Source organism: Henckelia pumila, chromosome 4 (assembly GCF_033568475.1).
Source record: "Henckelia pumila isolate YLH828 chromosome 4, ASM3356847v2, whole genome shotgun sequence".
NCBI classification, from domain to species: Eukaryota; Viridiplantae; Streptophyta; class Magnoliopsida; order Lamiales; family Gesneriaceae; genus Henckelia; species Henckelia pumila.
Window position 1 is genome coordinate 205,769,889 of NC_133123.1, and position 17,166 is coordinate 205,787,054.

General features: G+C 33.9%; 2 protein-coding genes across 2 annotated transcripts; both read right to left on the bottom strand.

Moving 5' to 3' along the window:
- Positions 1-3,039: 3,039 nt before the first annotated feature.
- LOC140864608 (serine carboxypeptidase-like 26) lies at positions 3,040-5,575 on the bottom strand. Its single transcript, XM_073268891.1, has 8 exons — positions 4,766-5,575; positions 4,563-4,670; positions 4,205-4,476; positions 3,879-4,121; positions 3,675-3,793; positions 3,454-3,549; positions 3,268-3,373; positions 3,040-3,186 (listed from the first exon to the last, which is right to left on the bottom strand). Exons 1-8 carry the CDS (start codon positions 5,232-5,234, stop codon positions 3,040-3,042), a joined length of 1,560 nt encoding a protein of 519 aa, XP_073124992.1. The 5' UTR covers positions 5,235-5,575.
- Positions 5,576-8,833: 3,258 nt separating this feature from the next.
- On the bottom strand, positions 8,834-16,604 carry LOC140894749 (polyadenylate-binding protein RBP47-like). Its single transcript, XM_073303348.1, has 6 exons — positions 16,165-16,604; positions 13,984-14,461; positions 13,549-13,628; positions 13,345-13,475; positions 11,174-11,270; positions 8,834-9,224 (listed from the first exon to the last, which is right to left on the bottom strand). Exons 1-6 carry the CDS (start codon positions 16,504-16,506, stop codon positions 9,096-9,098), a joined length of 1,257 nt encoding a protein of 418 aa, XP_073159449.1. The 5' UTR covers positions 16,507-16,604; the 3' UTR covers positions 8,834-9,095.
- Positions 16,605-17,166: the final 562 nt, after the last annotated feature.

A 17,166-nucleotide genomic window follows, 5' to 3' on the forward strand; every position in this document is an offset into this window, starting at 1 on the left:
AAATTTGATATTGACAAAGAAACATGGAAATAAGAGACGCTGATAGGATTGGTGAATTTAATCGAAAATAAATTAGGAAAAATAAAAATAAAAGATAAAAATGAATGATGTTAGAAAATGGAACAAGAAAATGATTGAAAAAATCACGGTTGTTTAAAATAGTTGAATAGGAGATGAAAAAAATTGCGTATAAAGTTCATTTATAAAATTTTGCAATCATTCATAGTGCATTCAAGTTCGATATCCACGTGCAACGCACGTATCTGTTACTAGTTATTATAAAAGTATGAGTTTTAAATTGTGATTTTACATTATTATCTCTCAATTTGGTACATAAAAAATTTGTGTCCAAATTTATATATAAAAGTTATTATAAATTAAAAATCCACACAAAATTAATTAATTTATGTATATAATAATTATTAGTTATACTAATAACTTTAGTATGTGTCGAAGGAGAATGTTGAAAATTTATTTAATATTACATTTGGTTCATTTACAAGAAAAATGTATGTCTAAACATGAAAAAAACTTTAAAGAACCAAACAACAAATCACACAATGTTTTTTTTAAAATTTTGACAAATTAATACCTTAAAACAATGAAGTATTGTTAGTTACGGTGGAAAAAAGTGAGAAAATCGAGTGATTCTTAATCAAACACAAAAGGAAAAGGGGGGGATTGAGGGAAGAAAACCCAAAAAGTGAACTTAAATAAATAAAAAAAAGTATATTACAATAACTCAAATAAATAAAGCAATATTATCACAATAAAAATACATGTAAGTGTCAAAGAGACTAAATAACATCAAATTTGATAATGACAAAGAAACATGGAAATAAGAGACGCTGATAGGATTGGTGAATTTAATGGAAAATAAATTAGGAAAAATAAAAATAAAAGATAAAAAATGAATGATGTTAGAAAATGGAACAAGAAAATGATTGAAAAAATCACAGTTGTTTAAAATAGTTGAATAGGAGATGAAAAAAATTGCGTATAACGTTCATTTGTAAAATTTTGTAACCATTCATAGTGCATTCAAGTTCGATATCCACGTGTAACGCACGTATCTGTTACTAGTTATTATAAAAGTATGAGTTTTAAATTGTGATTTTACATTATTATCTCTCAATTTGGTACATGAAAAATTTGTATCCAAATTTATATATAAAAGTTATTATAAATTAAAAATCCACACAAAATTAATTAATTTATGTATATAATAATTATTAGTAATACTAATAACTTTAGTATGTGTCGAAGGAGAATATTGAAAATTTATTTAATATTACATTTGATTCATTTACAAGAAAAATGTATGTCTAAACATGAAAAAACTTTAAAGAATCAAACAACAAATCACACAATGTTTTTTTTTAAAATTTTGACAAATTAATACCTTAAAACAATGATGTATTGTTAGTTACGGTTGAAAAAAGTGAGAAAATCGAGTGATTCTTAATAAAACACAAAAGGAAAAGGGGGGGATTGAGGGAAAAAAACCCAAAAAGTGAACTTAAATAAAAAAAAAAAGTATATTACAATAACTCAAATAAATAAAGCAATAATATCACAATAAAAATACATGTAAGTGTCAAAGAGACTAAATAACATCAAATTTGATATTGACAAAGAAACATGGAAATAAGAGACGCTGATAGGATTGGTGAATTTAATAGAAAATAAATTAGGAAAAATAAAAATAAAAGATAAAAAATGAATGATGTTAGAAAATGGAACAAGAAAATGATTGAAAAAATCACGGTTGTTTAAAATAGTTGAATAGGAAATGAAAAAAATTGCGTATAACGTTCATTTGTAAAATTTTGCAACCATTCATAGTGCATTCAAATTCGATATCCACGTGCAACGCACGTATCTGTTATTAGTTATTATAAAAGTATGAGTTTTAAATTGTGATTTTACATTATTATCTCTCAATTTGGTACATGAATAATTTGTATCCAAATTTATATATAAAAGTTATTATAAACTAAAAATCCATACAAAATTAATTAATTTATGTATATAATAATTATTAGTAATACTAATAACTTTAGTATGTGTCGAAGGAGAATGTTGAAAATTTATTTAATATTACATTTGGTTAATTTACAAGAAATATGTATGTCTAAACATAAAAAAAATTTAAAGAACCAAACAACAAATCACACAATGTTTTTTTTTTAAATTTGACAAATTAATACCTTAAAATGATGTATTGTTAGTTACGGTGGAAAAAAGTGAGAAAATCGAGTGATTCTTAATAAAACACAAAAGGAAAAGGGGGGGATTGAGGAAAGAAAACCCAAAAAGTGAACTTAAATAAATAAATAAAAAAGTATATTACAATAACTCAAATAAATAAAGCAATAATATCACAATAAAAATATATGTAAGTGTCAAAGAGACTAAATAACATCAAATTTTATATTGACAAAGAAACATGGAAATAAGAGACGCTGATAGGATTGGTGAATTTAATCGAAAATAAATTAGGAAAAATAAAAATAAAAGATAAAAAATGAATGATGTTAGAAAATGGAACAAGAAAATAATTGAAAAAATCACGGTTGTTTAAAATAGTTGAATAAGAGATGAAAAAAATTGCGTATAACGTTCATTTGTAAAATTTTGTAACCATTCATAGTGCATTCAAGTTCGATATTCACGTGCAACGCACGTATCTGTCTGTTACTAGTTAATTAAAATTAAACTCTCTAGAGCAACAAACTTTTGATACGTGGGTGAAAGCTTTTTATAATTTTAATTTAATATAAAGATACCAAAAATTTAGAAAATTGATAAACTTATATCTTGGCCATTAATTTATGTTTATACACGAGGAAATATGGTTCGTCGTTTTTTTTTAAAGAAAGAACAAAGAAATAGACAAAAAGATATCCTCAAACAGAATAAATTCAAATACTATGCATTCAATGCATTTAATTTTAAACAAAAGCAATTTGTGATCACTCTTTTGTGAGAGCAAACCACTCTTAACAAGTTTTCAAGACATATTTCTTGATGATCTATTTAGCTCTGACTTGGAGGAAGCTTTCCAGCTAAAAATGATGAGAAGAAGGTAAGTGCGCGCTCAGGCTGGTAACTCGGAACAAAATGCCCTGCTCCTCTTATCGTCACAAAGGTCACATTTTGGTATTCTACTGCATAACCTCCAACCTTAAAGATCAAAAGAATAATCATTAGAAACATATTCTCTGATCAAGGCCAAGTGTTTTGTTTCCTAGGAATGATACGGACCTCGTCTTGTGTGTACCAGGGGTACCATGATGTTTTTACTGATGATCCAATCTTGTTCATTGAATATCTAGTGGTTGTCACTGGCACTCTTCCATCTGTATCACCACTGTTTCATTTGAAAACAAGAAATTTTTAGTGAGAACAATGTATGATATGTGATGAGATTAAGTAAAGAGAGTCAAAAACCTGTAAATCCAAACACTGATGCCACTAGTCATTAGCTCCTTGATCACTGGTAAAACTGATTCTGGCTCATCATTCCAGTTGGTAAATATGAAGTCACTTCATAGAAATCGAGTGGTTAATCAAAAAAAAAAAAAACGTGTCCAAATCTAACTGTTAAAAGTCTGGTTTTATGAAAAGACTATTCATGAATTTTTTTTTGGCAAAATGGATAGGTGTAGTACTTGCAACCCTCCCATGGTCCTGGAATCCCAGAGACGTTTGCGTGGAGCGCCTTCTGCACTTCTGGTGAGTTTAAGTAGGGATCAACATAGTCACCGGTGCAAGGATCGAATCCAGTTATCTATTTTTAATGAAGAATGAGTTATATTAAGGATACTGGTCAAAGGTTTAAGGTTGTGTTAAGGAGCTGATTCTTGCTTGCATACCGATGGAGCCGTGGAGTTAGAGTCGCACCAAGGTTCGTAAATGCCATAGATGAAAATGTCGCCTACGTCGAAATCTGCTGCATCTGTTGATTCTTGACACTTTTGGGTCACTGTCGCCTTCGAAGAGAAGTTGCAATTCGCCAGAATGGCCTCTTGATGTTCATCAGAGACGAGGGCGTGTGACCAGAAATAATCATACATGCCACTCATTTCATCTTCATAATCAATATATGCATTCCCAATCTGTAAACCAAGAATCCCATAGAAAGATATGTGAATTATTCAACCACATTTTCAACACAAGTAAAAGTAAGTTTATTACTCACAGCAATTCCTTTCAAGTTAATGACAGTTTGATTTGTTATTTTATTGTTTTTAAGGATCAGTTGAGCCAGCTGAGGCACATAGTGACCAGCATAACTCTCTCCTGTCATGTAGAAATCGCGGGTTTTGTATTCGGGAAATCTTTCCAACCAGTTTAGTAAAAAGGTATAAGAATCTGCTGCCGTTCTCGTGTCCCCAGTGACATAATCTGATGTTGTGTTTGAATAAGAAAATCCAACACCAGCCGGAGATTCCAAGAACAGGATATTTGCAACTGCATCGATTTCAGAGTCATAATTTAATCCATTAGTACTTTTTCTTGTAAATTTTTTTCTAGATTCTAAGTGGTCTTTAATCTACCTGTATTCCAGGCATTTTTGTTGTACCATAATGTTTTTCCATCAGGATTCACCCTAAACGGCCCGAGCTCAGTCATAGCTCCATTTCCTATGGAAGAACATCCGGGTCCTGCATCTCAAAATTTTGCTACATCAAGTTTTGTGTTACAAATCATGGCATTATGAAGAACAAACATATCTAGATTTACTAGTTATAATAATTACCTCCATTTAGCCAGAGGACTAGAGGCTTATCCGACGGGTCCTCAGCCTCGGTAAGCCAATAAAAGAGTGCTCTCCCTGCTTTAGGATCAACTGTAACATAGCCCGAATACTGAGAAAAGTTCACACTTGGTTGTCCAGGTAAATTCAAAATCTTGTCACAGTCCTTTAATCCGTCCTGTTGTGCTATGTAAACCGGTGAATATTCAGTCGAGGCATCTTCTGTGACATAGTTTTCTGAACTTTTTGCCCTTTTGGCATTGAGAAGTTTCCCAAGAGGGTCGCGTCCTCTCCCACCATAACATTGTACTGAAGCCACCAGGCACAAAACAGAAAGAAACACAGAAGGCCCTTTCATTTTCTGTACGAAACAGCCACAGGAGAGGTCTTTTTTCATGAATAGGATCATGGTGTTTATATATAGTTTCATTGGGACACTTACCAAACAAGAAATCATTGTATGTATCAACATTATGCTTGTTTTTATTTATCGACTTGATCTTCATTGGCATTCTCTATGATGATCTTGGAAAGTAGACCATTGCTGAGTAAAAGATGCCTTCGGAATAATATTTATTAATAGTTGTGAGAAAATACAAACAGATGATTGAATGTTCATATTTTCATAATGGGACGAAAGGAAGATGTTGATATGAAAGAGACAAGTGAACAAGACTGGACTAGAGGACGCGCCGGCCAGTTTCTGTTTCCCCTTTTTTCACCTGATAGTTTCTCTGTTTTGATTGTTTCATTAACAAAAATGGCACCATTTCCTCTGATCCAACAAATTATACAGGACTTTTATTACTTATTCTGATAAATGAAGATCGAACCAGTGAATTTTCATGAATTGTTTTATTTACCACGAGATTAACATTCGTGTGGTCTTGTTTTTCGCATTTAGATTTGATGGTTAAGTTTTGATTAGTTTGTGAACTTCACTAGCATTAGAGATTACTCCACCACAGAAGATTCTGTGATTTTCAAATAAATATCAGAAGATACATCATATTTTGTGTCTAAATGAAATGTTTCAAGTGCATGAATGACCAAATATGAAGGATGTTTGACAGGGTAAAAACTCGGGATAAGCATGATATGATACATTGTAGAATGAATGTGTGATAAATAAAAATTGTTGTGTTTTGACCGTGTGGAATGCTTGTCAGCCGAGAAACCAGGGGCATGCTTATTTTACCTTGTTTGAATCAAAGAAATATGTGTTTTATTTAAGTTAATGCCACATAGAGTGAGAGCTTGCTCGAAGAGAACTCTGAGAGAATTGAAGCACGCTTAATTTCGGAACTCAAGCAGAGATTTTATTCACTTCTCTGCACAAGAAACTCAATTACAAGATACAAGGAAATGTAAATGTTTATTCTCCATTTATGCTTTGCATTACAAGTAACTCATTTTAACCAACAACTAACTCAGTTTCCCAACGGCTAAGTATATATCTGATTCTGCTCTTCCTTGCATGATTTCTTCCTGCCACCTGCTGCTTATAATTTGATCAAAGATTAAATCGCCAATTATTAATCAGATATTAAGATAGTGTTTAGAAGAACTTCTCAGCTTCTCCTTCACAAAATTTTGAAATTTGATAGAAATTTTGTGAAAGAAAAGCTGATAAGTACTTCCTAGAAGCCCTCCCAAAAACTACCTAAAAGATAAGGCCACCTCCACACGGACATGCTTCTTCGCTAACTGAATCGGTGTGAGAAATTCGATGATTATCATATCTCTGCCTAATATTTTCTCAAGTAAACATACGTAGAAGCAACCAGCCTGAGACCCTGTCAAATATGATAATTTGAGGTTTTTCCCTTTTAAGAGGGATAATTATTCGGAGGCGGCTTCCCCTCCAAGAAAGATGAGAAAAAGACAAGAGCATGCTCGGTCTGGTAACTCAAAACAAAATGTCCTAATCCTCTTTTAGTCAGGAACGTCACATTCTGATACTCAGCAACTTAGCCTCCAACGTCTAAGAAGTGATGCAAACCGTCATTTTTTATCCAACCATGAACTCAAGAGTTAAATATCTTCAGTTTTTCCTTCCTAACCTCGTATTTCGAGTACCAGGCATGTAATGGAGTTTTGACAGGTTCACCAAGGTTAGTCATCGAGTACCTATTTGCATTTTAACACACATCTTTTAGGAAAACAAAATATAAGATGTAGTTTTATATAAGCATTCGATAGAGAAAAATGTTTTGTGCTAATTCAAGAATAACCAAAGAATGTATACCCAGGGATCACTTGAAGAATAACCACATCTTGGTGCATAAAAATGTAGATCCCGTGTATCTAATCCGAGACTTTATCCCAATAGCTAGCACAATCTTCTGATACAGGGCTGCTTGCCAGTTAACCAGAAAGCTGTAAGAATATGCAGCAGTTCTTCTGTCACCAGTAACATAATATGTTGTCATATTTGATTAAGAAAATCCAATACCAGCCAGAGAATACCAGATATTTGCAACTGCAATAAATTTCAAGAAATAGATAAATGGAAGTAGATTGTTTCAAGAAACAAGTACCTACCATTGTTTCAAGCATGCTTGTAACATAATGCTTCTCCAGCAGGATTCAAATGAAACGGCCCAAGTTCCATCAATGCTCCGGCCCCAATTGAAGAAGCGCCTAAAATCCCCGAACACGCAACAAATAATTGCTTAAAAACCAGAAAAACCTTCCTAGTTTAAATCCCTTACCCCCATTCAACTGCAGCACCAAGTGTAGCAGAGGATTTCGTCCCTGTCTGAAGGCTCCTCAGACTCAACAAACCAATAAAGCAGTGCTCACCCCGCTTAACGATTAACTGTTACATAACCCGAATGGTGAGAAAAGTTCACCTCTAGTTGACCAGGCAACCTCAACATTTTATCAGCTTCATTTAGTCCTTCCTGAGATACACCGTAAACCAGGGAGTACTCGGTTAACAAGGTGTCATCTATAGCAAGAGTAGATTTTTTCTTTGATTGTTGCGTGTTTAAAATTATTCTACAGTATTATGTATTTTGTTGAAGATTAAAACTTCAGATGTTGTCATGGGTCATGCAAACACATATTCAGTTGCTGCACGTGGATGAGCTAACAATATTAGAAAGGCTTGTTTTTGGTTATTTCCCAAATAACTACATTATTATCTTTTATATATGTTTTTCCTATGGTTGGCACAGTTAACAAAAAATTTGTATCAGATTGAGCAAGTTAATCAAAATTTTCGGTGAATGGAAATAATTTTCTTTTTTCTTGAAATTAAAGTCAGTAAACTATGAAATGGGCAGATGCTGGTACTATTGATTTTATCTTGATATCCACCTCTTCGTTGCTTTAGTTCTTGTTCTAGTAAATTGATAATATTAAGGTATGCAGTTTACTAACTCAAGTAATAATTTGTGCTTAATTATCACAGGTTTTATTCGTTGTATCCCGGCATGCTCTTTGATTTGAAGGTAACCGTATGTTCATAAGCCTCGGAACTGAGAACTTGGTTTGACAGTTGGGGCTGAAACTGGATCTTGAGGTCTCTAAAGATATGAATTGTTTATGTTCTTTGTAGATTGCTTAGTGTTTAGTGGTAAATAACTAAATATTATCACTTCTACATCACTCTTATGTTTTTCGGGCAAGTATTGTTCCCATAACTCAGGCCTACTGGCTCTTCACGTACTTAGTTTTAAATCTAATTTTTATCTGTTTTCCATTTTATTTCGCAATTTATTGTCAACTTCTAATCGGATATTATTTGCTAATTCAGGGGCTCAAAATTTATCAATGTCCTTGGTATTTTAATGTATTGTTGGCTCATGACATGGGATAATAAAATATTTATCACACGAGGATGACGAAGAATATTGTTATTTGCACTCCACTTATATATAAAATATTATGATATTAAATGGAGTGTGAATGATGCAAAATACGACGCACAGCTATAGATATATAGGTTCCCAAATAGGTATTTGATTCACATTATCAAGTACACGAGCTAAAACAGAGGGGGGGAGATCATTTTGAAAAGTAAAAGAAAGAAGATAAATAAATAAAGGACTAGAAACCACAACAAAAAGGAAAAATCTCACATTCAAAATTTCACACGTAAAGGTACACCAAGAAAAAGTACCAACTACTGAGGTTGTCTCTCACGTGGTATTTAATCCACCTACAAAATTCATGAAACATTCTATTTAAGTTCTTTCAACAATATATATGTAGTCTCAGTACATGCACGATGGTATCACCTTAATGCTACAAAATCCTTTATAGGAGACTTTGTTCTTCTGAGTGACGATATTTCTGCTAAATCTCAGAACAATTGCAGAATATATTAGCTCGCTGGCTGCTGATGGTTAGCGTGACCGTTTGAAGAGGCCCCAAAGGCTGTAGTCTTGCTGTGTCCATATCCATTGTTAACTTGTTTGCCATAGTATGAGCCATTATTAGAATCCATTCTCATCTGCAAAGCAAAAAGGACAGAGAAGGTAATACATGGTGAAATAGATAAGAAACATGCGAAAAAAGCAATATTGTAAATGGCGGGAGGCGGTGGCGGGGCGGTCAGTGACCGCCTACCGCCTCGGCCGCCTAGGCGGTGCCCAGGCAGTGCCTAAGCGGTTGAATTTTTTTTAGCTATTTTATAGGTAATTATATATAATAATGCAATGTAATCACAAATAGTCATAATTTTTATGTAATATATGTAGGGGTGGGCGTCGGGTCGGATAGCTCGGGTTCGGGTTTTTTCGGGTCGGGTAGCATTTTTTACTACCCGAACCCGACCCGAAAAATCAACTACCCGATTTTCGGGTAACCGAAATTTTTCGGGTAGTGTCGGGTAACCGACATCGGGTATCCGAAATTTAATGCATAAAAAAACATCCAGAAAAGATTGGGCCTCTATTGAATAAAAATGGCTTGAAAAGTACAAATTTTGTTAAGACTTGATTCGAGCAATTTAAAAGAAATTCCACTCATCAATTGCATCGATTGTTGTTAATGAGCGTGAAGGAATAGATTGAACCCATATAGCACACTGCACATAGCCGAATAGACACATCTTAAGCTACTTCAGTTTTTCACATAGCCGAATCGACTTGCCTGAGGAAGAATGCGAGAACGAGGGGAGCGGCGGCGAGAGATGGAGAAATAAGTATAGATTCCAGAGCCCAGAAATTTCACAGCCAGGAGGAAGATGAGATTAGATGACATGACATGAGATAGAATAATAGATGCAAAGTCCATAACCGAGAAATTTCAGAACAAGTGAAGAAGATGAGATTTGGGTGAGAAATTAATATTTCCAGCCGTTAAATGGGAAACATCAGATCTGTGTTTGGGTTGGTGTACAATATATTAGACACATTAGTATTGGGCTTCTATTGTGTCGGGTACCCGAACCCGATCGGGTCATAAATATGGTACCCGACACCAACCCGATAACTGAATTATCGGGTTCGGGTAAAACCCGAACCCAAAAATTTTAGAAATTACCCGACCCGATCGGGTCGGTTCGGGTACCCGATACCCAAGAATAAACGCCCACCCCTAAATATATGTAACTAAATAATATTTATGCATAAAAAAACTTCATACAATATAATATAATCTAAACAAAGTGCAAATAAATATATAAATGCAAACTAACAAGACAATTAAGGTGGTGACTGATGGCAACAGTGGCGGAGGGCAGCTGGAGGCGGTTTGAGGCAGGCGGTGGCTGACGATGGATGACACTTGAAACCAAAAGTAAATGCAAAAGAGAATGTGGTGTTTTTATTTTATCTAGGGTTTTTTCAATTGATTGTCTTTGACTGGTTTTTAAAAATCTTTGACTTTGATAGTAGACTGGGATTTTAAAATCATTCATCGCCTCGCCCGCCGGATGGCTTCGAACCGCCTCAGAGACCGCCTTAGACAAAGGCGGGGCGGTCGAGGGCTGCCTACCGCCTAGGCGGCCGCCTCGACCGCCATTTAGAACACTGGAAAAAAGAAACATCATCAACTCTCCCTCTAGTGCAGCACACAATAGATAGGACTTGATCTTCAATATATATTTTGATGCATGGACGTTTCACATTGGTGAAGAACTATATCTATATTTCCCCGGATTTCATTATCAGAACTGTCACGGCAAATATTAAAAACGATGGGTCTTGTGTAAACAGAAAATATTTAAAAAGGTGGCCAAAGTGCACCTTTTCCACTTCTCCATTCAACATAACCTTACAGAAGTGAATAAGCAGAAAATACAGAGAGAGATGCCTAGTTATGTTTCAGCCAAATGTTTTGTTTTGAGGAAACAAAAGATAAATTTCAAGCCACTATACAGTTAAATGGGAAAGAATTAAGATTTTCCCAGGAAGAAATATCCCCATCATCGAAATGAAACAAAAATGGAAGATTTACCTGTCGGTTTCCTAGATTTCGACCCCAAGAAAGACGAACTGTCTGCTTGCCAATAACCGTGCCACTTAATCTCTGAATTGCTTCCTCTGCATCGCTTCTGTTCAAATGGTATATTAAAACTTCAACGGGTCATGCCATGGTAATGCAGTAGCTGCATGTATATCAATTTTCTTGGTAGCAAATTAGTCGCTTAGACTCATTCCATGCTTTTTTTTAATGAGGGTCTGACTAAGGATGCAAGTCAATCAAGCTACTCCTGAGCGGCTCGGTTAAAATTCGATTCAAGCTTGATTTGACCGAGCTCGAGTTTTAATAATTCTACTCAAGTAGCTCACGAGCGACTCCAGTAACTACATTTTTTTAATTTAGAAGATGTAAAACTTCAAGGAATTTTTGCAGATATATACCTAAAATTTATACCCCTAAAATTTTTCATGACTTTTGAGCTTTTCGAGAACGAACTCGAGTACCTCGACATATGCACGGTCAAGTTCAAGCAGATAGAATTTAAATCGAGTCGAGCTCGAGTAGTAAGGTACTCGATTGACTCTCTTGTGTGCACCCTTAGGCCCAACATCCAGGATTTTAATTTAGAACACCCCTATTTAGTTAATAATATACTCTTGGGAAAAAAAAAAAAAAAAAAGTTATCGTGTCCATCGCCACAAAAACATGTATACCAAGAATCACAACTTTTATTCTACTTTTTTCAAGAATTTTGTGACATCAAATATGGTGTATTCTCCACTATATGATAGGAAAAACACATTTCTATAGAAGGCACTACATATAAGAAGATGGACAAGCACGGGATTGTTAAGAGACCCTTTAGACTCAGTATAGGATAGGACTACCTCGACCAAAGATCATGATGAACGAACCATCCTAATGCGAAGGGTTTTACTAATTAAATATCTTGCATCATCCATCCAACCAATATTTCAAATCAAAGGAAGCTAAAATTATTTGAGTTCAAACCCAATAAAATTCAATGTTCGCAAAATGCAATTTTAATGTTGCCAAGTGTTTGCATCTTATGAGCTTAAGGCTGTTAATATGTTTGACATAGCAAGATCTTTTGGTTAGGATAGTTATTAAAAGAGTATGACATTATGAAATTGACACACATGGTTATTTTTAACACAAACATGACTTATAGTTTTCTATAATAATAATAATAATAATAATTATTATTAATATAATTATAAACAATCATTATTATAATCAATAATTTTAGATATTATTATAAATATAATAAATAAAATGTTTATTACAATAGAAATAGTGGATCATATAGTTATAATGGTAATTGTTGATAATTATGATAATATTTATATTATAAAATTATTAGTAATTAATTAATATTATTAGATAATATCATTGGAATAGTAACTAATAATATTTATTATCATTCGTATAATAGTATTATTAATTGTAGAAATAATATTAATTGTTTTTATGAAAGTAATAATAATAGCATAGTGATAACTTATTAGTAATTATTAATTATAATCATCATTCTATAGTTATTAAATAATTATAATTAATAAAATTTTATATAATGGTAATATAAATAGTAATAATAATAAAAGATATCATTTATTTTTATTTTTTTTGGGGATAGGAAACGAAATACATTAATAGAGGTGTAAAAAATATAAATTCAAAAAGAGGTCCACATAATTATAATTAATAATATCAATTTATTACAGTGATAAATAAAATATTTATAATATAATAATTATATCAATCATGAATGAATTTATAATAAAAAGAATAAAAATAAAAAATACTATTTAATAATAATAAATATTCACTATTATTAGTAATAAGAGGATATGTTTGAAATGTTATAAAATATATGATAATTTGATATTTTAAACACATTCAAACAAGAACTTAAAAAAGAAATTGGGGGAACCCAACCTTTTTTTCTAAAAAAAAAAAAACTTATACGCTATCAAACAGTTTATTTTGACAGCCTATAAGTTTTTTTTTTATAAACAAAATTTTAAAGCCTAATTACGCTCTAAAAACCTAACAAGCTGTTTGCTCACAAGCTGTTTGAATGAACAAATGTTTCCAACTTTCGATTTGAACCTTTTTTAAATTTTTTTTAACTCATTTTCTAGCATAATCTATGCACTTGCGACTCACACCACAGGATTTACCTGTTAGCAAATTGTACAAAGCCACATCCCTTTCCAGCAGGTATTTTTACAGACAGAATGTCTCCAAATGGAGTAAAAGACTGTTTGAGTTCCTCATCAGTGACATCAGAGTCTAGTCCTCCCACAAATATCTAGAACAAAAACGGATACCATGAATAGTTGTACAATAAAAATTTATGGTAACTAACTGTAGAAGGGACTCACAGTCGTGTTAGGCGAATCACTATCTGACTGACCTAGGGGCACAGCACCATTTGGTGCATATCCACCAGAAAATACCACAGCTACACAGTGAAAGTAAGTACAGAATTTCAAGAAAAATTAAATCAGAGTACATCTCTGAACTGCTATTAACAGAATAGAAGACTAACTCCAATGAGGTTTGACCCTAAATAAAGATGAAACGAAGATGCAAGCCAGTAGCTCCCATTTAATTTTTAGCAAGTGAAGCATCAAAAGTAAAAGGACACCAAAAATTAAGTAAGACCGTGTCAAATAATAGGTATTTATAGATAAACACAAGTTCTCTACCACCCGCCGCAGATAAATTATATGGAGAACAATTTATATACAGGTGAGGTAGTGAATCTTTGGAGCAAAAATTTCAGAAGTTGCAGAACAGTGCAAAGGATTCCATACCTTGTGAAGAATATTGTTGCTGTACTGAAGGTTTCTTAGGAGTTGCAACTCCCACACGCATAGGTCTACTAGAACAACAGACACCATTCATTTCAGTCAAGGCTTGAGACCTATCATTTTCATCACCAAACCTGACAAAGCCATAACCTTTTGGACGACCAGTGCTCGAATCCACTACTACTTTTGCACCTTTGACAGATGGATATCTAGAGGCAAAGATATCATGCAACATCTCATCAGTAACATCAGTAGCCAAATCTCCAACAAATATTGACAAATCTGAACCAGCTTCAGGGCGCCTATCACCAGTGCTAAATCCTGCCCAGTTTAAGCGGAAGGGTTGCTCGGTATTTGGCATCACAGTGCCATTGTAGCTTTGCAGGGCTTTCTCAGCTGCTGCATGAGAATTGAACTCGATGAATCCATATCTCTCTGATTGGCCAGTCTGCTTGTTGCGTATAGTCTTGACCGAAGCAACCTGCATGTATGGTCTCGTAAGAGATCAATTCCAGCAATGATAAAGAACAAATCCGATGCTCATGTAGAGCAACAGTTCCCAAAATATCAAAATAAATATTAAAAAAATTAACAATCCAATTTTACCCTGGAAATCTAAATAATTGTATCTGTAGAATGTTACTGGACATTAAATTTGCCTTACGTTGTTTCTACAGGTGGCAATGTTTAGATTTCCAGGGTAAAATTTGATTGTTAATTTTTTTTAATATTTATTTTGATGTTTTGGAACTCTTGCTCTATATGAGTATCGCATTTGTTATATATAGGTAGTGTTTGGGAGAGCTTCTAGGAAGCACTTCTCAGTTTTTTCTTCACGAAATTTCAAATTTTTGTGAAGGAAAAGCTGAGAAGTGCTTACTAGAATCTCTCTCAGTCACTACCATAATCTTTGATCCCCGTACCATAGGGTGCAGGGTTTCTGTGGTATTGATGTTTTGGATACTGTAGGATCATTAAGTGGATTGTATACAGCTTTAGATATCTTTCCTTTCTTAGAAGACCAATTTTTTCCTTGCTTCTAGCAGTTACAAAAAGGACGGATGTTTTGCAAAATTAGATAAACGTTAAGATTAAAAAGGACATGTGTTTTACAAAAGAGAGTTCTCAAAGTTGGAACCAAAATTTCAAGACTAGTAACTAAATGAAAAGATGTTGTGCTCAACTGATCTCAGAAATCTCCTACATTCAAATTTTTAAATCAAGAGGAATGTCCTAGACCAACGGACAGTGATTAACCTTCATCCATGAGAAAAGTTAACCCAACAAAACTTCATCCGAGAAAAAAAGGGGAAATCTTTCTCGTTTTTATCTCCTTTATGAAGACAACCTTCTCAACAATAAGAACTTAGTTAATCCAAAATCTAGGAACTAAAAACAATAAAAACTAAGCTCAAGCACCATCTTCCAAGCTCACAATTATACATAGTAGTGATATTACCAGAACTCTTTAAACACAGCTAGTTCTTCACAAAAAAACAAAAACAAAAAAACTTTCTCGAGCACTTCAAATCAAAACACTGTTCAACCACTTACAAAATCCTATTACAGCCTATAGCAGATTAATGACCATGGCTTTCAGCTCATTCAAACACCAAGTCATCAACAACTTAATGAAGATTGTCAAAGTTCATCATTTTTCCTTTAACCACTGATGTAGAAGAATTTCACACCAAAAAATTCCATATTATACCAAACTATACCCCAATATCCTCAAGATAAGTAAAGGCTCTAGAGCCTATAAATCAATAACTTTTGACCAAGTAAAACTCTTAACCACATATGAACTAAAAAAACGTGTGTTGATTTAAGGCAATAATCAAGAGGCGTGTAGTGGTTTGCTTTCTTGATTAAAGAGATTTTACCGTAGGTTCAGTTTTATTGGTGGTCCAAGTGTTCAGATGATGAGATTTGTTTCCCATGAACCTCGATTGTTAGGTACTTTATTGAATTTATTTCCAAATCATTGATGCTTGCGTGTGATCCATCAGGAAAAAAAAATGCTTAAACAAGTAAAAACAAAACCAGGTATTTACGTCGACCAATTATTTTCCAAATTATAGGGTCAAACCAAGTCAGCAACTGTAAAAATGATTAATTAGAAACTCCAAGTACCGATCAAGACAAGATTTTAATCTATTGATATAGCAAAGATAACATTTTTACCTCTCCAGTTTGAGAAAAGCAAGATTGCAGATAATCTTCATCCATCCACTGCTGAAGATCTCCAATCCAGATGGTCTTGTTGTCATCACCCGAGCTTTGAATCTGATGATTATTCTTTACCGGCTGCGTCGGCGGTTGCTGGTGCTGATACTGCTGCTGCATATGGTTGCCGTGGTAGTACGGTACGTAATGCACATTGTACATCATCCGCTGCTGCATCACCATGGCCGGATACTGCATCGCCGCCCACTGCTGCTGATACTGCTGCATCGCCGCCCACTGCTGCTGATACTGCTGTTGTTGCTGCATATTCTGCTGCTGATTCGAATCTCCGCCGTTCATCTACCCCTCCCTCCAATCTTCAGTTGTAGCCGGAAAGGAAGGAGGAGAGATTTCGCGAAGACGGCTGATAGGGGAGTTGGCCAATTTGATGGATCTAGGGTGGATTTTACGTGGGCTGCTATGTTCAATGTGGGCCGTAGATGGATGACGGGGGTAATTCGTAGCCGTCGATTGAGATTGGTGTAATGGGTTCCATGATGACGTAGATCTGGCCGTTGGTTTTGAATCGACGGTCAGGAAGTTTCGTATTTCTATCGCATAACATGTGTCCTTCCTAACAATTAATTTATGATGACAAACAATTCATCCGAATTGATTAGATCGATTCGGTTTATTTTATTGATTTCGGTTTTTTAAATTCTTAATCAACACTCTCATGTTAGCTATTGTTTGGGAGAGTTTCTAAGAATCACTATTCATTTTTCCTTGACAAAATTTCAAAATTCAAGTTAAAGGTGGGACATGTTTCTTAGAAGTTCTGCCAAACAGCAAAATTTTGAAAATTTTGTTAAGGAAAAACTGATAAGGATTTCCCAAAAACTCTCTCAAATACTACCTAGTCTTAGGGGCAAACCTGCGATTCAATCGGCTATGAAATTTGACTAACTTAAAACTCTAAACAAAATTTGAACAATAATGAAATTTGACATCATGTAACAA